Here is a 22861-nt window from a genome sequence, read left to right as displayed (position 1 = left end):
GCACCAGGCATCACTGTGGCCGCCTATGCAGTGAAGCCAGTGTGGCTGGCCTTGCTGCCTTCTGGGAGGGGCTGTCTGGCCCACAGGCTGGAGCTCACACTTACATGTGTACATGTACACATGTAGGGGGTGCTGCTCATACTTGATGAGACCCCCAAAAGCCGCCGGCAGTAGGGACCTGGAGGGACCAGGATGGGTAGGACAGTGGTAGGTAGCACTGAGCGGTCACCAGCCCTCCCCACCCCCAGCAGAGCGGGCCCACCCCTCCACCCTCGCCCCCGAGGACAAGGTGAGTGGGCGGCAGATGACTTTTCCTCCGGGAGGTTTTTCAGGATTTGGTGGAAATGGTTCCTTCAACACAGGCAGGTAAAAAACCAGCCCACAAGCCAATCCTGTGGCCTCCGGGGACAAAGGGTGGCAGGACGGTCACCTTCAAGGTCATTCAGTAACCCCTACCCCCACAGGGGCAGGCCTTCTATTTTCGATTTGGGAACACACAATAATTCCACAATGGGGGCCCGAGAAGCTTAACACACTGATGGCACCCTGATCTCCAGACTCCCACATCCACCTGCCTCTGTGACGTCCAGCACACATCGCAAACCTCCCGAGGGGGCTGAAACTCCCGATGCCCCAGCTCCCTGCCCCCCACCTCCATACCTGCTCCCCCACCCGCAGTACAGCTCATGGCCTCGCAGCACAGAGCTGCTGAGACCAGGGACGCCAACTCCTGCTCCGTCCCTCTCGCTCCCTACATCCAACTGACCGGGAAGTCCTGCCAGCTCCACCCTCAAAGCCCATCCCTGTCCACCTTTTGCCCCATTTATTCAAGCCCCCTGCTGTCTCCTGCTTGAGGCCTCCTCCTCACCCACTCTTGTAACCCCTGAGGACTAGGAAGCTTTGAAAGGGACCCTCAATCATGGGTCAAATCTCTCCCCTGCCCCCCTCCCTCCCATGGCCTTCCCCTGGAATAAAGCAAAGCTTGCCACAGTGACCCCGCCCCACTGGCCTCCCACCCTCCGTTCTCCCCTCGGATCTGCCTCCTGCCTCAGGGCCCTTACAAGAGATGCGGCGTCCTTCTGGCTCTACTTTTTTTTTTTTTTTTTTTTTTTTTGAGATGGAGTTTCACTCTTCTTGCCCAGGCTGGAGTGCAGCAGTGCAATTTTGGCTCACTGCAACCTCCACCTCCTGGGTTCAAGCAATTCTTGTGCCTCAATCTCCGGAGAAGCTGAGATTACAGGCACCTGCCACCACACCCAGCTCATTTGTGTATTTTTAGTAGAGACAGAGTTTTGCTATGTTGGCCAGACTGCTCTTGAACTCCTGACCTCAGGTGATCCACCCGCCTCGGCCTCCCAAAATGCTAGGATTACAGGTGTGAGCCACTGCGCCCAGCCCTCTGGCTGTACTTGAATGCCACCCGTTTGGCCTCCCCTGGGCACCTACTCGAAGCAGCCCTGGGTCACCTACCGCTCCCCCTGCCCCGTGGGCACCCGCCACCCCACATTGTTCCTGTCATTCTTTGCAGAGCCTCCCACTCGGGACAGGTGGTCCTGTTTGCTCACTAGCGTCCTGGCCTGGGACCTGTCTCCCTGAGACCACAGGCCCACAGGGCAGGGGTGCCTCGGCCTCAGCCACCTCACTCTCTTGGCTCAGCCCAACCCTGGGGAACACGCTCGGACATGGCTGTGGACACAGACTCACCCCTACTCAGCACCGAGTACTCCTCCACCATCTTGGTCACGTAGGTGTCAGGGTCCACACAGAAGTCGCTGGAGCCCTGAGGTGGGCACAGGCAAGCAAGAGGGGGTGACCAAGCTGGGCCTAAAGGGAAGCTCTTGGGAGTAGAACCCGGCCCCTGGAGTCTGCTTTCAACTCAGGAGGGTGGACTGTGAATCTGGGGTTACAGGCGGACTGTGCCCATGGTGGATCCCCACCGCTCTCGGGACCCAGTGCCCGGGGAAGATGGGAGGGGAGAGGAGTGTGGCTTCCCCTCGTCCCTCCCCCAGTGCCCAGGTCCAGCAGCCGGGGACATCACCCCCTCTGCCACTCACCACGGACACAGCCAGCTCCAAGCCCAGTGCGCCCCAGCTGATGACCAGGGCCAGGACTCCCAGCAGGCAGACCCTGGGGCAGAGACAGCCAGTCAGCAGCCCCCAGGCCAGGGTGGGGGCCGGGCCACCTGCTGGGCTGCAGGCCAGAAGGCAGGTCCCAGTGCACATCAGGGGTCTGCCCACACATGGGCTGGGGCTCTTCCTATGGCCTGGCCTCAGCCAGAGCTGCCCACAGCCCAGGGCCCAGATGGATCCCTCTCCTGGGTGGGGTGGGGCTCAGAAATCCGAGCTGGAAGCAGGACTGGAGGGCCAGGTGGCTCTCGGGGCCCTGCCCCTCCTGTCCCCCAGGTCCCTCTCCTGAACAGGCAACAGTGTCCACTTTCACGTGGGTCTCCGCATCCCACTGCCCACGTAGCAGCCCAAGGGGCCTGATAACCTCAGCTAGATCAAGCCCTCCTCTGCTGAACCCTCGCTCAGCAACTGGGGACTCAGAGCTCTTGCTACGGCACTGGACTCTCCCTCATCTGAGGCCTCACCTCACCCACATCTGGCTCCTTTTGATCCAGACACACAGGCCTCCTGTGCATACCCCACTGCAGGTGCCCCCACGAGTCTCCCATATCCCAGTTCAGGCCCCCAAAACACACCCCAGTACAGGCCCCACACCCCACTGCAGGCCCCACACCCGACTGAGGGCCCCACACCCCACTGCACACGTCATCCTTCCTGTCTGTCCAGGTGTTCCTTACTCCCTTGGGTCCCCGCTCAATCCCTCCTCGCTCAGGTCTCCTTGGGCACGGTGTGAAGCTGCACCCCCCCCGCCACCCACCCTACTGCAGGCCTGCACACCACCCCGGCTTTTCCTCTCCAGGGTGCTATCACCTCTGGCCCATGCCACGTTTCCCTCATTCTGCTCCTCTGTGGCCTGTGAGTGCCATGTGGGGGGAGGCTGTGTGTTCTCCCATCTCTCCCAGGCCTGGCCCAGGGAGGCACCAGCCATGGCCGTGCAGCTCTGCAGTGAAGGGCAGTGACAACACCTCACCTCCCACAGAGGAGCTGCCGCTCTCTTTGCCTTCCAAACGAGGAGACCAAGGCCCAGCACCAATGAGCCACCTGCCCAAGGTCACCCTCCTAGTGAGCCAGAGCTGGGGATGGAACCCAGGCTGCCCCAGGGCCAAGGATGGAAGGGGTGGAGGAAGGAGCCCCAGCCTGGTCTCTGGGTGGCCCCAGGCACTTGGAGACCTGGGCAGGTTGCTTCAGGTCCTGGGCTACAAGTGCCCCACATGCAGACTCTTGCACGAAATCAAGGGCTGGGGGCAAGTGTGCTGGGATGCTGGCCACAGGGGCACAGGCCACAGGGGGACAGGCCACAGGCACGGAAGGGGCATCTCAGAGCAGGCCCAGTGCAGGGGGGTCCTGCTCTGCCCCCACCGCAGAGCTTGTGGCTAGGATCTGCAGATGAGGTGGGAGAAGGGGTGCTATGGTGCCTTGCCCTGCCCCTCCGCTTCGGGCCCACAGGGGGCCGACACCCCCAGACTCACCCCACCAGGATGCCCTTGGAGCTGCGGATGAGGCCAACCAGCACCAGGAGGCAGATGATGACGTCCAGCAGCAGCAGGCCCAGGTAGCCCAGCCACCTGCGGGCACACCTGGGAGTGGGCCAGGGCACAGGGACGCAGGGCCAGGGAGTGGGGCGCCAGGGTCCCTTGAGGGGGAGCTGGGGCCAGGGAGTGGGGCGCCAGGGTCCCTTGAGGGGGAGCTGAGGCCAGCAGCCTGGCACCCCGGAGGGCATTCAGAGTGTCTTGCTCATGGGGGCTGGTGTCAGTTATTGAGAAATGCTCTCATTAGGAGAACTCCAGCCACTGCCTGTGACCTCCAGTGGCCCTGGGCCACCCCCCGCCCATCAGGTCTCATGTACTAGGTGCTGAGAGCAAAACTGGCCCAAGGAGGGTGATACTGGCCCAAGGAGGGTGATGCTTGCCCAGGTGGGGCGGGCAGGGAAGAGGGCCTGGCCGCACCTGTACCAGTCGTAGAGATCCACCTGCTCCGCCAGCACCTCCAGCGACACCGCCGTGTTCCTCCAAAAGGGGATGGCGGCCGTGTAGCCCAGCAGCGTCTCCAGCAGGCCCTGCAGCCTCTGTATGGCTCGCAGGGGCTCGGGCTGCCCGGCCAGCTGCCGCTCCAGGGTCTGCAGGCTGGGGTCCGCCGTGTGGTTCAGCCCCACCGCCGTGTCCCACACCTGCGCCGGACCCGCGGGCGTGAGGCTAAGAGCGCGCCCCCCTCGCCCCAGAGGCTGGGCCCCTCCTGCACAGCCCCAGTCCCGGCTGCCCCGCCCGTCCTCGCGCAGACGTGGGGCTCCGGAGCAGCAAGAGTGCTCCTGGCCCCAACTCCGCGGCCACTCACGCGGTCCTGGACCCCGGCCACCGTGCGGTTGGCGTGGCGGAGCGAGTAGGTGGCCCTATGGATGCCATCACTGGTCTCCCCGTTGCCGTAGAATCCCACTGCGATGCCGGCGCTGGAGAGGGCGGGGGCATGTGGGCGGGGCCTAGAGATGTAGCCCCGCCCACCCACAACACTCCGGCCCCGCCCCCTCGGGCCGCCCTCTCTGGCCCCGCCCTCCGGCCCCGCCCCACCGCGCTCACCTGCACACCAGCGTGGCGATGATGACACACCAGGCCGTGCAGCAGCAGTCGGCGTCCAGGTGCTCCTCGCTCTTGCGCCGCCGGCAGCACAGCCAGAAGGAGTAGAAGAGCAGGAAGAGGAGGTCCAGGGCGAGGCAGGCCAGAGCAGCGGCCCCCAGCAGCAGCAGCGCCTGAGGGCAGGCAGGTAGCGGCGCTGGAGGGGTGGACTCCCAGCCCAGAGTCCCACGCCCCGCCCCAGCAGGAGACCTGGCGCAGACTCCCATTTGATCCTGCCCCCAGCCCTGGGAGGTGGACCCCATCCCCGACTTTTAGGTGAGGCATGGAGGCTCTCACCACCTCAGTGATGCACCTGGGGTCACCCAAGGCCTGGATCCTATACCTGGGACCCCGGTCTCGCCATCCTCAAGGCTGCACAGCATCAAGACTCCATAGCCACTAGGAGGGGCCGGGTGAACCGACTCCAGGCCTCCGTGGCTCCAGCAAGGGCACGTGTCCCCTCCCCACCGGGTCCCCAGAGTCCAGGGCAGGTGCGCAGGACGTCTGCCCCACCAGGCCCCAAGGAAAGGCGCTGGATGGAGGTAGCCAGAGAATGTGGGTGACAAATGAGGACCCAGCAGGCTGGTAAGCCAGCATTCTTGCAGCCACAGCCCCACTAGGGAGGTCCCTCCACCTCTCCCAGCCTGGTTTATCTTCCGTAGAAAGAAGTGCTGCTGAGCTGGGCGGGGTGGCTCACGCCTGTAATCCCAGCACTTTGGGAGGCCGAGGCGGGCGGATAACCTGAGGTCAGGAGTTTGAGACCAGCCTGGCCAACATGGTGAAGCCCCGTTTCTACTAAAAGTACAAAAATTAGCCGGGCGTGGTGGTGGGTGCCTGTAATCCCAGCTACTCAGGAGGCTGAGGCAGGAGGATCGCTTGAACCTGGGTGGCAGAGGTTGCAGTGAGCTGAGATTGCACCACTGCACTCCAGCCTGGGCAACAAGAGGGAGACTCTGTCTAAAAAAAAAAAAAAGTGCTGCTGCCCCCCACTGAAGAAGCGAAGCCCTGGGGAGGGGGCTGCCGGCATCAGCTACTGTCCTCACCCTCAGCCCGACACAGCCCCAGGACCCCAGAGCCCATCCCCATCTCAGGGCCACAACTCTCCTACCTGAGTCCTGGCAGGATCCCCCACCCCAGCTGTAGTCCTGAGGTTTTCAGGTCTGGGAGGGAAATGGGGAGCCTGTGGGGGACTGAAGCCCCTCTTGCTGACCATGAAAGTGTTTCTGAGGGGTGAACATGGAAGAGGCCCCATCAGGAGTCTGATCCTGTCTGGAGTCTGTGCACCAGGAGGCTGCACTCAGGGGTGGGCCCTGTACATACATCTCACCCCACGCTGGATGAGATGGTGGGGCTAGCCCCACACTGCTACAGGCTGCATACGGGCGCCCCATTGGACACACAGCCCTGTCTGGCTCCAAGCATGGCCTTCCGGTGTGGCTCTCCCCAGGTCTCTGAACACAAAAGACAGACCACAGAACAGACACCAGAGCTCCCCTGTCCCAAGGCCAGGCGACCCCCACAGGAAGTGGCTAATTTGATGCAACAGTGACATTTCCTGAGCACCCGCTGCGGGGAGGGAGGGTAACGTGGCCCCAGAGCTGTCCCTTCTCCTGGCACTGCACTCAATCTGCCTGGCCGAGTGCTCTCACCCCATTTCATCCACAGGGAAACTGGGCTTCAGAGAAGCTACAGAGAAAGCACACAGGCCCTGCAACCCCAGGTCCCTGGATTCGGCATAGCCCTGCCCCTGGCTCAGCCCTCCAGAACCTCCAAACACTTCCTGTGCCAGGGGGAGGGATGGGGAGCTGACACAGGGCTGCGCCTCATCATGGGGCCAGGGAGCACCTAGAGGCTAACTTGGGGGTGCCCATGGGGGGGTGTCAGCAGCTGGGGCCCTCAGTGTTGTGGGGTGGCCACCAGGCACACCTGCACTGCCCTCATTGGCACTACTACAGAGAAACGCCTCCCTCCCCACATCTCAATGCTTCAGCACTGTGGCCCTCTGGGGCCCCAGCCTTGGGAGCTGCTGGGGCAGATCGTCCCCTGCCTGGCCCCCCTTGGGATGAGAGGCTCAGCCACAGTGGGCACTGGGATTGCTGCTGGATCTCCCAGGAGACGGTTGCCAGGCAGTGGGAGGATGGCGTGTCCTGCCCTCCAGGAAGCCGGCTGACGCCCACACCCGAAGGCGGCCTTTCCACCTCCACCCAGCCAGGGAGGTGCTGACCAGCCCGGCACACACACCCAGAAATGAGCCGCCATGGTCCAAAGCCACACCAGTGTGTCCACGGCTGCCCAGCAGCCAGCAATCTGGGCACTGCGGAGCGTCAGGGGCGGGCACCCTCCCACTCCTTCAGCCATGCACAAGTGCCTACCGCCCCTGCAATGGCAGGAGGATTGCTGGGCCCTGCACCCCCACCCTCCGGGGGCAGGCCCCAGGGCTGGCACCAGAGCCACTGAAACTGAATCAGCTCAGGGCGGTCTCATGGTCCCAGGGAGCTCATGTCACAGAAGGGTCCCCAGGGCCCAGTAGGGCTTACCTGAGATCACACAGGGAGGCGGAGGCAGTCCAGTCACTTGGGGGGGCCTCATATTAACAGTCCCAGCACGGTGCCCATGCTCTGCACTCAGTGGGTTGTCTATAAACGTTAGGGAGCTTGGAAAAGCCACGCTCTGGGGGTCCCTGGGTCTGCCCTTGCCTATGTGGGGCTGGGCATGGAGTGGAGGTGCTGACCCCATCAGCTGTGACTGCAGGCCCTGCCAGTAACCTCCTTATAGCTCAGAGGCCAAGGGCAGAACAGACCTGTAGGGGCAGCCAAGCATGGTCCCCGGGACCAGAGCTCCACAGGACCCATGCCCACGTCCGCACTTCCATCCACAGGACCCATGCCCACGTCTGCACTTCCATCCACAGGACCCATGCCCACATCTGCACTTCCATCCACAGGACCCATGCCCACGTCTGCACTTCCATCCACAGGACCCATGCCCACGTCTGCACTTCCATCCACAGGACCCATGCCCATGTCTGCACTTCCATCCACAGGACCCATGCCCACGTCTGCACTTCCATCCACAGGGCCTCCCCTGGGCTCCCATGGCCTGGGAGCCATGTCAACCAGCCGCATCTTGGCCCTGGGCTGGTCAGACTCCTCCAGCGAGCCCTCCCTCTGCTCTCCACTTGCAGAGGCCTCCCCAGTCCCTGGCTGGGGTCACCCTCGCTCCCCTAACCCTGTGCTCACGTGGGACATGACTCTAGGAGGGCCTGTCTGTACTGCACCCCACATCCGGGACTCACAGCCTCACAGGGAAACTCCTCCTGGGGTGAGAAGCTGGGGACTGGAAGAGCAGGTCAATCCCAGACACGCATTACGCAGAGCCTAAAGAGGTAACCCACTGTGACCTCCGCAGCCACCAGCCTGGCATGTCCACCCAGAGCTCGGGGCATCAGCGTACATCAAAGGGCTTCCAGGTCCAGATCACTTCCTCGGCGGCGCCAGAGCCACCCACTCCCACTTGCCAGATGAGAAATGGAGGCAGAGTGAGATAAGCCCTGGCCAAATAGGATCTGGGTGAGGCAAGCCCGTCCCTCAGATGGCACTGCCCTGGTGCGGAGGGCTGATGCTCAGGGGCGGTGGGCAGGGGACACCCATGCCCAGTGGGGAGAGGCTGCTAAGGATCAGGCACCCTTGCCCTTGGGGCCGCCTGCAGGGTGGTGAGGCAACACAGGCACTCAGCATCATCATAAGTGAACTGTGAAGCCTGCTGGATGGTGAGAGACGCTGAGAAAAACAGAAAAGGCAGCATAGGACCTGGAGTACCGGGGAGTCTATGATTTTTTTTTTTTTTTTTTTTTGAGACAGAGTCTCGCTCTGTCGCCCAGGCTGGAGTGCAGTGGCGCGATCTCAGCTCACTGCAAGATCTGCCTCCCGGGTTCACGCCATTCTCCTGCCTCAGCCTCCGGAGTAGCTGGGACTACAGGCGCCCGCCACCACGCCCGGCTAATTTTTTGTATTTTTAATAGAGACGGGGTTTCACTGTGTTAGCCAGGATGGTCTCGATCTCCTGACCTCATGATCTGCCCGCCTCGGCCTCCCAAAGTGCTGGGATTACAGACGTGAGCCACCGCACCCGGCCCAAGTCTACGATTTAAAAAAAAAAAAAAAAAAATTTTTAGAGACAGGGTCTTGCTCTGTGGCCCAGGCTGGAGTGCAGTGGCATGATCACAGCTCACTGCAGCCTCAACCTCCTGGGCTTAAGTGATCCTCCTGCCTCAGCCTCTCAAGTAGCTTGGACCACAGGCACATATCACCACGACAGCTAATTTTCTTTTTCTTTTTTTTTTGAGACAGAGTCTCTGTCACCCAGGCTGGAGTGCAGTGGCATGATCTCAGCTCACTGCAACCTCCATCTCTCAGGTTCAAGCGATTCTCCTACCTTAGCCTCCTGAGTAGCTGGGACTACAGGCATGCACCAACACATCTGGCTAATTTTTGTATTTTTAGTAGAGATGGGGAGTTCACCACGTTGGCCAGCCTGGTCTTGAACTCCTGACCTCAGATGATCTGCCATCTCGGTCCCACAAAGTGCTGGGATTACAGGCGTGAGTCACTGTGCTTGGCCTCTGCCCTAATTTTTTAAAAAATTTTTTGTAAAGACAGGGTCTGGCTATGTTTCCCAGGCTGGTCTTGAACTTCTGGGCTCAAACAATCCACCTGCCTCAGGCTCCCAAAGTGCTGGATTACAGGTGTGGGCACTGCGATTGGCTGAGGCAGCTTTCTCTTGTTCTTGCCTGGATGTGGCCAGCTGCAAACGAAGCCTCACTCCTCAGCCCCTGGGGGCCAGAGGCCAGGCTTCGGGACCCCCGCCAGGACAGCCTCACTTGGCTTCCCCCAACTGAGGAAGGAGATGGCGCCTCCCTCAAAGGGAGACCACTTGGGCTGCCCGGGTCCCAGCCCACCACTGCGAGCACGCAGAGCCTGTCCTTGTCTGCTGTGCAGAGCCCAGGTGTCAGGGTGCTCAGCAAATCGAGCAGTGGCTTTATCCCACGTCGGAGCCCCAGCACCCAACGCGCCAGGCTTGAGCCCAGCTGTCTGCAGGGAGCGTGCCGTGGCCAGCCTGACCTCTGCACCCACTTCCCGAAGCCAGATTCCCAGCAGACAGTCTCCTTCGGGGCACTGGGCCAGCGGCATTCCTATGGTGGCCCAGCCACCTCTCTCCACCGGGCTGGCGGCCCCTCCGCCCCTCCCTGGCCCATTCAGAGAAAGAATGGGAACTGTCTGATCAGCAGCTGGGCTCTGACCAAATGGAATTTTCCATCTACGGTGGAAGTGATGTAAGGGCTCGGTCAGGCGAGGCGAAAGCTGCACGCTGCGTTCCGCGGAGCACACAGGGAGGATTCAACTGCTATGCACGCGCCAAGGGGGCTGGGGGCGATCCCCTCCTGCAGCCTCAGTCCCCCTGCCCCCACCCTAGGGCTCCTGGTTTTGGCCCTGGGCCACCCCCTCCTTCTCCAGGCCCCTGCAGCCCCACAGCCACGACGGCATCCACGGGGGATGCCCCTCCCACCGTGAGCCCAGACTCTCCCCACTGCCCTGCAGTCCCCAAAACCCCACCAACTCTGGAAACACCCAGCCAGCCAGCCAGCCGGGGCCTGAAGCCTTACTCTGTCCCAGATCAGGCTGCTACTGATAGGATCCCAGTACACCCCGGGCCACAGCAAGACCTCCCTGGCCTGGCAGGGACGCCTGGGGCAGTGGCTGGCAAGGAGTGGGCAGGGCTGGGGTGTGGCTCGGGGCATATGCTGTCCCTGGGCCTGGAGCCTTCCACTTCAGGGAACCCCCACTGTCCCCAGACACAGGACATCTCCTCCAGGATGTCCCCAGGATATTAGAGACCCAGGCCCAAACCCGGTGCTGCAGCCTCTGCTCTGTGTGAACCTTGGCTCTGCACTTGTAAGGCGAGAGCCCCAACCTGACCTGGCTGGCTGCCTGCACAGGTGGCTGGCCCCAACCCAGCCCTGCTTGGAGAAGAGAGGGCCCAGCGAGCCACAAGGCCTCAGGACGGCCCACGGGGCAGGAGACTTGGGGAGATGATGTGCACTAGCAGCTGCGAGGCCTGTGCCCCACGCCTGCCACAGCCTCCTGGCCATGCCCACTCTGCCTCCAGGCCCTGTCTGGACGTGACTCCCATCAGCCACACGGACACAAGCACCCCCCCAACGCAATGCCAGGCTCAGCACCAGCACAGGCCACACCACACCAGGCTGCCGAGGCGGGAGGGCCATGCATGACGGCAGGGCAGGGCACACTGCTGCCACCTGCACAGGTGGATCCTGGTGGTTCCTGGAGCACTTGGTGGCAGGACCTGTGCCTGGCAGCATGTGAGGAAGCATGCCACTCAGGGGAGGGTGCACAGCAAGTCAGGGCCAGCCTGTGGAACACACACCCCCCCCACACACATAGGTGGCCACTCTACATGCGCACCTGTGGGAGCAGCTGCCCACCCCACTACCCCGGACCATGGACCCACACGCCGCTCTGTCCCATCAATCTGTGGGTTACTGTGGCGTGTGGCTGGGCTGAGGAGGCCCTGGCCCACTGGGAGGTGCTCACAGGGACTCCGATAAGAAGTTTGGCCCGATGCAGTCCCCAACCCCTGCCACAGGCAGTGGCCACGATCCCACCACCCTGCCTTTCCAGCCATAGCTGCTTGCTCCTTGGCTGGCCACTGCTGCGGGTCCGCCCTGAGCAGGGAGGGAAGCGAAGACATAGGGCCCGCATCCTGGAGCCACGCTGCTAGGCACAGGGAATTCCAGAGTCCACAGTCACACAGCGGGGGCGGGTGAGCCTGGCCGGCCAGGCAGCGTGACCACAGCTGAGGACGATGGTTGCCTGTGGCACTGGGAGGGACCAGCGAGCCCCAGGGGTGCAGCCGCGGGGAACGGTGAGCAGGGGTGGCAGGAGAAGCAGCCCCCCAGTGGCCAGAGAAGGGGTGGGCAGAAGGTGGGTTCCAGCCCACCTCAGCCCTGCCCTGCCCCTCGTGCCAGCTCCGTGTGGAAGTGACACAGCCTGGAGGAGGGAAAGGGACAGGGTCCACAGAGGCCAAGCACGAAGTCCACTGAGGGGCCAGAACCCCACCAGAGGCACCGGCATGTGACAGACACACAATATGGTAACGGCCACACAGCCTGACTGCAGCGGGGACAGAGTCATCCCCAGCTTCCTGGATGGGGACAGTCCCCACACTGACTGCCATGGTCCTGGCTGGGCTCCGGGCTAATTGATTGGGAGCATCAGCTTCCAGGGCATCTTAGCTGTAGCCTGCGCTGGGTGCTGGGGCCCAGGCTTGGACAGACAACTCAGCCCCGCTACGTGGGGGGCTCCCCTGTGCCTACAGTGCCAGCCCTGTGAGCTCGGAGGCTGTGGGAGGCAGGAAGAGGAACGAGGCGGTCACTGAAACTCCCGCTGTGGGGAGCATCGTGGGCACCGCAACAGGTGGGGAGGACACTCTTGGCCCGGGGACAGTGTCAGCCAAGGCCTGGCACAGGGTCCAGGCGGCAAACGTCTCCTGCATGCCGAAGATCCACTGGCAGCAGGGACCAGCGAGGCCCTGGCCTGAGCCTGTGCGTGTGGCAGCAGCACGGGGCTCCGGGAGGACGTGGCAGGCGAGAGGTGGGAGTGGGAGGGGAGTGACCCCTACCTGCCTCCACGGATGCCGAATTCCAGCCCTGGAACTGCCAAGGCCCCTCCTCCAGAGGAAGCGACAAGGTTTGGGGATGTCTGAGAGGCTGGCTGGGGTCCCACACCCCAATGCAGCCTCAGGGGTTCTGGCCCCCAGCACTGTGAGAACCCCCAGGTGTCCTGGGCCAGGGTCAGGAAAGGGGCAGGATCCCTAGGGCCAAGACTTGTTTGGGGAGGCCAGGGTGGGCTTGGCGTGTGCGAGCCACTACCACCGCCCCTATGTCAGGGGCCCCCCACTGGGAAGTGGGTCCCCTCGCACAAGTGGGGGGACCAGGGTCACAGCCTTTGGCTAGGCCTCAGCCCCCCATGCGGCAAAGCTGGACACGTGGCCCCAGCCCCCACCCATAGCACACTCGGCCCAGGCTCCCAGCGACGCTGGCCCAAAATTAAAAACAGATTTTCCACCGGGCTGGGCTTGGGTTTCACGCATTCCATGACGGTGAGCTCCTGGCCGTGCCTGGAGGACGTGCAGCCAGCAGCGGCCACGTGGGAGCCGGGGTCGGGGCCAACTTTGTGTCCCTGTCCCCAACTCCTGAGGTCCGAGGTCCAGGCCGCCAGGCTGCACATGGCCTCACACCCACTGCCCCACGCCCCCTGGGGCTCCCTCCAGGCTGGCCCTCACCCTCCAGGAATGGCCTGGAAGGAGGCCAGAGAGGCAGCCCTTGGGCTGAGGCCCAGAGCCGGTCCTGCCTGTCTCCCCAAAGGCCAGGCCCCTTCCCTGCACCCTGTAGCCAGGGGACCCCAGCTCTCCCGCTGCCCACGCCGCCCTCCCCCTCGTGCAGGGAACAGACACCAAAGAGCTGCAGCAAGCGTGTCTATTTTGGTCCCCGTGCTCCGACACATCTCCCAGCGTGACACCCGGAAAATCCCCTGCTCTCCCCACTTGTCTGCAGGCCTCTGCACCAGTCGCCTGGGGACCCGGGCCCCAGGCCTCAGATCCAGCCAGGAGCCGCCAGACTGGAGCCCTGTCTCTGGGCTCAGCTCCCTACCAGGGAGAGGCAGCCCAGGGGGCACGGCCCAACCCCAGATGCAGAGCTGCAGGGCTCAGAGCTGGGTGCACCCCAGAACTTCCGGAGTGCTCCTCCACGATGGCCAGGAACCCAGCCAGCGTGCACAGGCCTGAGGGGGCAGAACGGCTAGGGGCACGGTGGCTGGCGCCCTCCTCAGAGGCCGAAGGCACTGGCACTTTGTGGGTGGCCTGGCTTCTTCCCACACCCTCAGCCAACATGGGCCTGGCCCAGCCACAGTGGGTGCTGCCCCACGGGACTCAGGTCTCAGGCAGCCTCCCAAGACTGTGAGAAGCCCCCTCGGATGGTGTGAGGCCCAGCACAGGGCCTGGGTGGGCTCCCTGCAGAACCCAGCAGCGGGCCCGGGTACAGGAGGCCCTCCTGTGACCCTTCCACACCCACCATCCGCCCGCTGTCACATGCTGATTCCCCGGTGGCCACGTCAGGCACTTCCCATGTCCTTGACCCCAGGCCCCTGGCTGCAGACTCGGTTCCTCTTCTCTAGCCGAGGCCTCAGCAGAACTGACGGTGGGGCAGATGGGGGAAGTGTAGATGCCCCTGAGCCCCCTAAACCTGCACCCCTGGGCTCATGAACTGCGCTGACACCGTGTCCACTGGGAGGGACGGAGCTGGGCTGCAGCTGGAGCCCGCGCCCAGTCTTCCGGCCCCCCATGCTGGCCGGCCCCCGGTTTCTGCTTATGTCAGGGACACAGTGTCCACCTCCCAGGACCACTGGGTGGCTCTCCAAGAGAAGTGCTTTAGAAACGAGCAGCACAAGCATCCGGGGAGAGCCGCTGTGGCCTGGGGAACCAAGCTGCAGGGCTCCCCGCTACCCCAGAGCCTGACCAAGAGCCCCTGGCCGGGGGTCAGAGCGGCTGACACTGCAAATCCCTTAGACGGGGCTGGCCGGCAGGCCCCTGCCCAGGGGTCAGGGGAGGAAGAAGGGTCACCATGGAGATGCCCAGAAGAGGGGCCCTAAGAGCTGGCCCTCGAGTCTCAGGCAAGTGGGGGGCAGGCGGGGGTTCCGCACACACAGACTGGCGTGGCCCCTGGTGATGCTGGAACCGGGGAGCCGGGGGAGCCGGGGGAGCCAGCACCCTGAGCAAGAATTACCACCCCAACATCCACACCTACGAAAAGCCGTGAAGACCTCGGGGACTTCTAGAGGGTCCAGGCTGCACTCCAAGGAAGGGACTTGAGAACCCCAGAGTCTCCTGGGGACAGAGGTGGCCAGAGCACCCTCAGAACCACAAAAACCAGGAGCCCAAATACAGGAACCCTTGATGCGGGCAGCGGCCAAGCCAAGGGTGGCCTGACACCCACCCCCCAGCAGGTCCAGGGCCCACAGCTTCACACCCCCTGGCCAAAAGGCAAGCTTGGCCAATCAGAGTCTCCCCAGGAATGCAGACGCCGGCCAAGATGGAAATCCTGAGTGGACTGGGACCAGCCATCAGGGGCTTCCTGCCCACCTCCACCCCCCAATGCAGGGTCCCGTTCGCCGCACCCCCCCCCCCCCAGCCTAGTTCATCAGCTCCTGTCCACTCAGGGATTGCTCCTGAAGCTTCCGCTCAGCTCCCCGGGGGCCTCCGTGTCTGGCCTGCTTCTGTCACCTGTAACTACAGAATCCTGCCTGGCACCATGGGATGCTGGACAAGCATCTGGAACACAGTCCAAAGTATGGGACATGTCAAAAGCAATAGGATTCCAGTTCTCAGGGACACCCACCCTACAGCTCTATGTGCTTGGACTGAACCCAGCTGGAGGGACGCTTCTGTCTCACGCTCTTCCCTTTTGCCCAAATGTTCCATGAACGTGTACTGCTTTCGCAAACGACAAGACAGGCGACAGGCAACCGACACTGCTGTTTTAACCAGAGCTCATTTCCTTCTGATGAGTGGGGAGGATGATAACAGGCCAGCCCTGCACCAGGGAACTGCCCCCCAGGCTGCAACTGGACACAAGGCTGATCTCGCCTCGTGGCAGCACAGACAGAGGTGCTGTGCTCTTAGGAGCTGGGCTCCCAACTCTGCTAGGAGAACACTGGCCCTACTCCCAGAGCTCAGATCCCCTCTGAGTGGCCATCCAGCCTGGGCTGGCACAGCGCCTGGCACAGAGGGCTCACCACTTCCTGAGGCAGCACATTCCCTGTGCGCAGTCAGACCAGAGCGACCCTCCGGCATGTGGGGCTGAGGCCTCTCCCCGAGGCTCAAGCTTCTCTCTGCCTCAGGGCCTTTGCACCTGCCGTTCCCCCAGCCTGGAAGCTCTTCCCCATGCTCTCTGTATGGTGACCTCAGTCTTATCATTAAGGTCTCGACAGAAACATCTGGGCATTCCAGGCTCTAGTGAAAAACAGGCCCCCCATGCTAGGCAAACTGCGGCAGAGCCTACTATCTGCCCTAGAAGGCAGGTGTCCCAGTGCAACCATCACCTGCCAGGGCCGGCACGGCCCGTGGAGGAGTCAGAAAGGGGCAGGCGAATCCTAACCCTCTGATTGTCGGCAGCTGGGCTTGCAACCTCCATGGCGGGCCAGTTAACACCACCTCAGGAAGCCTTCCCTGACCGACCACCGGGCTCCCACCGCCTGGGTTCGGAACCCACCACAGTCCATAGCTGTTCTGCTGCATCTGGCCTGCCCTGAGCTGGAGGAGACAGTGAGCCTGAGAGACAGGCTGAGGTCAGCGGGCATGAACTTGATCCCTGCCTGAGGACACGGGGTCACAAAGGGCTGGTGGGAGCTGAGCAGGCCGGCCTCCCCCGAACAAAGCCCAGGACAGCGGCTGGACCACCCAAGGTCACGCAGGAAGAAGCGACAGAGCAAGGGTGCAGGCCTGCGACGCTCTAGCTTAAGAGAAGGCTCTGCTGCCCTCAAGGGCCCCTGCCCGGGGCCAGGGCAGCCAGACCCACTGGACATTCAGGACTCACTATGCAGCACTGACTGGCCCCAGGCCACGCCAGGGGCCTCAGGCCCAGCCCTGCCAGCTCAGCTGTGGGGCCACCAGGGAGTCATACTCAGGCCTCCTGTGGACCTCCAAATTCCCCCTTGTGAACAACAGCCCCCCATTCACTCAGATGCCCAGGCAGCAAGGGAGCCCCTCTCGACAGTCACTGGCTGGGGAGCTGCATAGAGCCGACCCCAGACGCCCCTCCACCCCCTGCCCTCCCACAGATCCCTCAGCCCCCATCAGCTCCTAATCCCACAGTCACACCCTCAGTGGCAAGGCAGCCGTGGGGGAATCCGGGGAGCCTGCGACTCCAGGCTGACCGGGGCTCCTCGGGGGGCCAGACGAGCGACCTGCAGCAGGGCTGTGGCTCCACCACTTACTCACTATGTGATTCGGAGCCTCAGTTTGCTAATCTGTACAATGGACAACTCTCCCCACCTCCTGGGGCTGTGGGAAAAGTGACTAGTGACAGGCAGTCCCACGCAGGGCCTTGAAACAGGACCTGGCCCTTGTCCCTCCGGGGGTTTCACCAGGGTTCCCAACAGCAGACCACGAGGGCTGGAAATAGCAAAGGACAAAGACCAGTCCCCTGTGCCACACCCCCAACTCCCAACACCAGGCCCCACCTCCCCTCCATCCCCCCATCCCCATAACCACGGGGCAGATGCCCACTCCCCAGCAGGGCACAGCCCAGGTTGGGGCAGCACAGAGACAGCTAAGAGGGAGCCCTCAGTCAGGATGGGTGAGGGGTCCACCCCCCACCACAGCCAGCAACTCCTCACCAGGGGAGGCAGGAAGGGGCGCCTGCCACAGCCCAGGCCCACCCACTGCCCATCCTCCCAGGAAGGGGGCGCCTGGTCCTTGTCTCCCAGGGGTGACCCTACACAGGAGGCACGGCCAGCCCGGATTCAGGATGAGGCAATGAAGGCTCAGAGATGCCAAGCAGTTGCCCAAAAGCACCAGTACTGGAAGGGCAGGGGCAGGACGCACGCCAGGACCAGCTCACGCCATAGCCCCTCGCCAAGAGCTGGGAGTGGAGGCGGCGGGGGATGGAGGCAGGCCGGTTTCCACATCGTGAATTATTCAGCGGCTAATTCTGCTCCGTGGAGATGAGGCAGGAGAGAGAGTGAGTCAGAGCCCTCCCACAGCAGAGCAGAGCGCAGGGCAGGGGAGGAAAGGGGGCAGAAGCCAGGGCCTCCCAGGGCCACAGCACCCTGCTGGAGGCCGGGCAGGTCAGGCTGAGCGGAGGAGCCTCGCTACTGCCCGGAGGCTCTTGTGGGCTGCAGACATCATCGCCCCTCACTCCCTCTCACTGCCTGTCTCGAATGTGGGAATGCAGGCACCCTGGAGGGCTGGAAGGAAGTCCAACTGTGGCTGGCAGCTCGGGCAGGTGGCAGCCCAAGGGGCAGCAGGAAACAGCCACCCCCCACGCCCCAGGGCTGCCCCGGAGCTTCAGAACTGACAAATGGGCCAAACCCTCAGGGCAGAGAACTTTCCAAAGTGAAGCACACCCTCCTTGCAGTTTCAAGAGAGTCCTCCAGAGACAAGTGACAAAGCCATCAGCATGGAAGAAGTTCCAGAAGTTCCTGAATGTGCATTGCCCCCACACTGAACGGTCCCCCAGGGCTGGGCTTCTAGAACGCAGGCGTGAGATTTTATACCAATCCTTCCGCCTCCCTCCTCCCTGCTGTGTCTGGGCGTGCCTGGGCCGATCCCTCGCCCCCTTCCTCATCTGTTAGGAAACGTCATCGGCTCGGCTGGGGGGCCTGGGTGCAAGTGAGCGCGAGGCTGGGAGCAGTGGGCTCCCAGGTGCCCTGCTCCTCCACTTCCGCCTCCCTCCTCTGGATGCGGGAGGCCACAGACAACGCAGTTCTGAAGAGTCCAGGTGCTAGGTTGCCCGCGGAATACCGGATTCCCAAGCCGTTTTGATAAGCAAAGCCATCCCCACCCCACCATGGGGCTCTGCCGTGATCCGTCCAGAGAGAAACTCCGGGTGACCAGGGACCCTGGTCACGGGGCTTCTGGAATCCGGATCTCTAGGCAGGAAGGAAATGCCCACAGCTTGGTCCCCTGCCCCGCACTCAAATGACAGTAGCTTGGCAATGGGGGTGGTGCTGGGGCCTGGCATGATGCCAGGCTAAGGGCTCCCCTGGGAGAGGGCTGCAAAGGGCCCCCTGCCGCCCCCCAGCTCTGCCTGGGTTCAGCCGCTTCCAGCCTCCCTGCCTGAGGCCCACGGTGCTTCCTGGCCGCCAGCCTCCCTCCCCCGGGGGCCACAGGCAGCCTGGTCTCCCACGGCCACACGCGGCACCCTGTGTACATCCCACAGCCTGACCGCCAAGCAGGGGGTCATTACCGGCCACAGAGGGCTGGCGGCGGCCCAGGCCATTCACCCACTGGAAGCCTGGCAATGGGATTCCCCAGTCGGGGGTGAGTGGGCGAGGAGTCTCTGTCCGCCTGCACCCAACGTGCTCAGGCACCCGCTCTGATCTCAGAGCCTGGGGGTCATCTGGGGAGGGGTCTCTGCTGGGACACAGCACCAAGCCGCCAACAGTGATGGTGGAGAGGCCCTCCACTGGCCAAGGGGGCTCACAGAGTGGGGAGAGGCAGCTCCATGAGACCCCAGGGGCCTTAGTGACACCAGAAGGGAAGGGCAGAATCGGGAGGGGGGCCGTGGACCCTCAATGGGGGTTGGAGAATATTTAGACCTTTGAGGAGGAGGCCACGACCCTGGAGGAAGGGGTCCTAGGACTTAGAAGGGACCCTCGAGAAGGAAGGAGGCCGGTACCTGAGAGGAGGAGGTGGCCGTGACCCTGGATGGGGGGATGAAGGGTCCTTAGGCCCTCGGGGTTGGGGGCCGTGACCCTGGGAGGGGAGGGGGCCGTGACCTGGGGGCCCTGAACCCGCGACCCCGAGGGACGCGTGTCACCTGCTGGTAGTCGGCGTCCTCGGGCCGGAACTGGCTGCTGGTGGCCTCCCAGCTCAGGTCGAAGTGGGGCAGCCGGTGCAGGAGGCTCACCCACCAGGGCGCCGCGTAGCTGACCCCGGCCATGGCGGGGCCCGGCCGCCTCCGGATGCGCGCGGCCTGCGCGGGGCTCCCTTGCTGGCCCGGGGCGCGGGCTTCAGGGACCCGCCGACCCCAACCTGGCCGCCCGCATCATCAGGGCGCTCCTGGGCCCGGCCCGGCCCGGCCCGGCCCGGCTCGGCCCGGCTCGGCTGCGCTCGGCTCCGCTCGGCCGCCCGCGCCCGCCGCCTCTTTGTTCGCCGCCGCCGCCGCCGCCCCCTCCGCGCCCCCGCCCGTCCGCCCGCCGGCCCCGCCCCCGAGCCTCCATTGGCCTGCCTCCCGCCAGCCCCGCCCCCCCGCCCCGCCGCCCCCCTCCCGCGCCCCGCCGCCCCCCCCCGCCCCGCCTCTTACCCACCATTGGCCTATCTCCCGCCGATCCTGCCCCACATTGTGCCCCGCCCACTCGCTCCTGCGCCTCTATTGGTCCTTTTACCTGATGGTTTGCCTACCCCCCACTCGCATGCCCTTCCATTACCCAATGGCCCCGCCCCTCCACGTGTCCCCGCCCTTCGGCCCCGCCTCTGTACCGTCATTGGTCCGCCGGCAGAGGCTCCGCCTACTTCCTCGCCTTCTTGGAGGGACGCCTGGCCCCTAAGGCGCTGGAAGACCGACCCTCAGCGCTGTAAGACCAGGGCAAGCCAGTGTTTCCACGTGGCCGTGGGGGCTGGAACCCTGGCTGCAGCTGCGCTTCATTCCATGAATTCGCTCTTCGTTTCGATCTTTCACGTTTCTTATTTGACTCGAGGGTCCGGCCTGGTGGGCTGAGCTGGTCTTGGCCTCCCCATTGCACACACAACGGCCCACAGCCCGCAGCGCCCAGCAAGGCACCGAGTGGCCTCTCTGTACAATGTTCATGATCTGGATTCAGGGCCTGGCTGGGTCACCTAGAGCTGTGTGATCTGGGGCAAGTTACTTAACCACTCTGTGCATCGGTGTCCTTGTCTGTAAAAGGGGATGATAAAGGTACGAGTGTTGGCCGGGCGCGGTGGTGGTTCATGCCTGTAATCCCAGCACTTTGGGAGGCCGAGGCAGGTGGATCACCTGAGGTCAGGAATTCGAGACCAGCCTGGCCAAAATGGTGAAACCCCGTCTCTACTAAAAGTATAAAAATTAGTCGGGCGTGGTGGCAGGTGCCTGTAATTCCAGCTACTCGGGAAGGTGAGGCAGGAGAATTGCTTGAACCTGCAAGGTGGAGGTTGCAGTGAGTGGAGATCACGCCACTGCACTCCAGCCTGGGCAACAGAGGAGCCTCTGTCTCAAAAATAAAGTTTTTTTTTTTTTTTTTTTTAAAAAGGTAGGAGTGTTAAGTGGATCCGCAGGTAGATTCAGTCCCCATCTGGCCCTCTCTCTGGAGAAGGTCGTCTTTTGTGAAGACCTAAGATGAAGACGGTGCCCTGTTCTGGTGTCCTGGGGCCTAAAAATTCAGGCACCTGCCAGGGAGGGCCCATCATGGGCTTTGGAGCCACACGGCCAAATTTCCTAACGGCCTCCTCATGCCTGTGTCTCCTCCTCTGCTAAAGGGGAGATGGGAGCTGCCAGAGCCAGGAGGATGGACACAGTGCGTACTTGGGCCCAGGTGCACGCCTCCCTCCCCACTCCAGGGCAGCGGGTGCATCCTGGCTCTGCTTCACCACCTAGGGCCTTATTCCTGGACCTCCTGTGTACTGAGAAACAGGTTTCCACACCCGGGCTCCACCATCTGCTGTGCCCGACTTGGCCAGCTCTGTGGGCAGGCAGGCCTTTCCTGGCAGGAAGGGCTCTTTGCAGGCAGGGATGGTTCTGGGTACTGGCTTCCCAGGAGGCCTGGACTTCGGCTCATTGACTGCCCTGACTCGCCTGTTTTCCTGTGATAGGGCACCGGGCAAGAGGGCCTAGCTGTGCTGCGGTTTCCACCCGCTGGATAACTTAGAGACACCACCCAGTTGGGAAATAACAGCCGGGCAGAAGGGGGGAGGTCGCATTCTCCATCCCTAAAGGCCGAAGAGCCAGGAATTCGGGGTGGGGTGGGGATACTAGCTCAGGTTCCTCTCTTTCCAATGCCAAGGATGCTGGGAGCTCCGGGCAGAATGAAGCCTCCCCTAACCCCCTAAGACCAAGGCTTCCTCCCTGGGGTGGGTTGGTACCAAGGCTTCCTCCCTGGGGCGGGTTGGTACCAAGGCTTCCTCCCTGGAGCAGGTTGGTACCTGGCCAGGTGAGTCCTCTTTTCTGGCACCAGCTAACTGCTCACTGTGAACAGGTGGCGTAGGCAGGACGCCCACTCCTAGCCTGACACTGCTCCAGCATCCAGCCTGTGACCTCATCTCCACAGCCAGGGGATCACCTGCACTGCCCGCGCCCCGGGCTGACTCTGACCTCAGGGTTCTGTGTCGCATAACTCCAGGGATGAACAGGGCGGTCCCTGGCCAGCTGCAGAAATTGTCCTCATGGCCTGGGATGGTTTCTGGTTCCTGCTATTGGCAGCAGCTCCCATGGCCACAAACAGACCTCCTGCTTTCCCCCGACTCCAGTGCCCTCCACACCAGCCAGGGTACACACATGCAAGCAGTGGGTACATGAGTTCCTTCCCCTGTTTCCAGAAGCCTCGCAAAATTGTGCAGGGGGAGGAGGAGGAGCAGGGGGAGGAGGAGGAGGAGCAAGGGGGGAGGAGGAGGAGCAGGGGGGGAGGAGGAGGAGCAGGGGGAGAAAGGAGGAGCGGGGGGAGGAGGAGGAGCGGGGGGAGGAGGAGGAGCAGAGGGAGGAGGAGGAGCAGAGGGAGGAGGAGGAGCAGAGGGAGGAGGAGCAGGGGAGGGAGGAGGAGCAGGGGGAGGAGGAGGAGCAGGGGGAGGAGGAGGAGCAGGGGGAGGAGGAGGAGCAGAGGAGGAGGAGGAGCAGAGGGAGGAGGAGCAGGGGAGGGAGGAGGAGCAGGGGGAGGAGGAGGAGCAGGGGGAGGAGGAGTGGGAGGAGGAGTGGGAGGAGGATGGGGAGGGGGAGGAGCAGGGGGAGGGGGAGGAGGAGCAGGGGGAGGGGGAGGAGGGGGAGGAGCAGGGGTAACAGGGGGAGGAGGAGGAGCAGGGGAGGAGTAGGAAGGGGAGGAGGAGGAGGGGGAGGAGGGGGAGGAGGAGGAGGAAGAGGAGGGGGAGGGGGAGGAGGGGGAGGAGGGGAAGGAGGGGGAGGAGGAGGAGGAGCAGGGGGAGGAGGAGGAGGACGACAACGACGATCTGGGGGCAGAAGGAGCTGTCCGGGATGTGGCTCCATTCCAGGAGGAGGGGTAGGTGGAATGTTCTCCCCCCTGCTCCCCCCTGCTCCCTCCTGCTCCCCCTCCCCCCGCTCCCCCGCGCTCCCCCGCGATCCCCCGCGCTCCCCCGCCTGGCCAGGCCTCCTTCCCCTCTGCATCTCTTGGC

At 63.4% G+C, this 22861-nt stretch overlaps 1 protein-coding gene across 2 annotated transcripts in view; it reads right to left on the bottom strand.

Moving 5' to 3' along the window:
• TTYH3 (tweety family member 3) overlaps positions 1 to 19696 on the bottom strand; it is a 31643-nt gene extending 11947 nt beyond the window's left edge. The window contains exons 1-7 of one of the 2 annotated variants that reach the window (XM_055261492.2): positions 19347 to 19696; positions 4697 to 4866; positions 4458 to 4569; positions 4073 to 4293; positions 3596 to 3691; positions 2055 to 2127; positions 1705 to 1780 (exon numbers count right to left, since the gene is read on the bottom strand). In XM_055261492.2, the coding sequence (XP_055117467.1) occupies positions 1705 to 1780; positions 2055 to 2127; positions 3596 to 3691; positions 4073 to 4293; positions 4458 to 4569; positions 4697 to 4866; positions 19347 to 19469 (871 nt within the window). In that variant the 5' untranslated portion in view covers positions 19470 to 19696. The remainder of the gene's footprint in view (positions 1 to 1704; positions 1781 to 2054; positions 2128 to 3595; positions 3692 to 4072; positions 4294 to 4457; positions 4570 to 4696; positions 4867 to 19346) is intronic. The other variant, XM_055261493.2, reaches the window with a different exon arrangement.
• Between the last annotated feature and the right edge of the window lie 3165 nt (positions 19697 to 22861).

Source organism: Symphalangus syndactylus, chromosome 22, assembly GCF_028878055.3.
Source record: "Symphalangus syndactylus isolate Jambi chromosome 22, NHGRI_mSymSyn1-v2.1_pri, whole genome shotgun sequence".
Taxonomy (NCBI): Eukaryota; Metazoa; Chordata; class Mammalia; order Primates; family Hylobatidae; genus Symphalangus; species Symphalangus syndactylus.
This window is presented reverse-complemented; position numbering and strand designations above follow the sequence as displayed.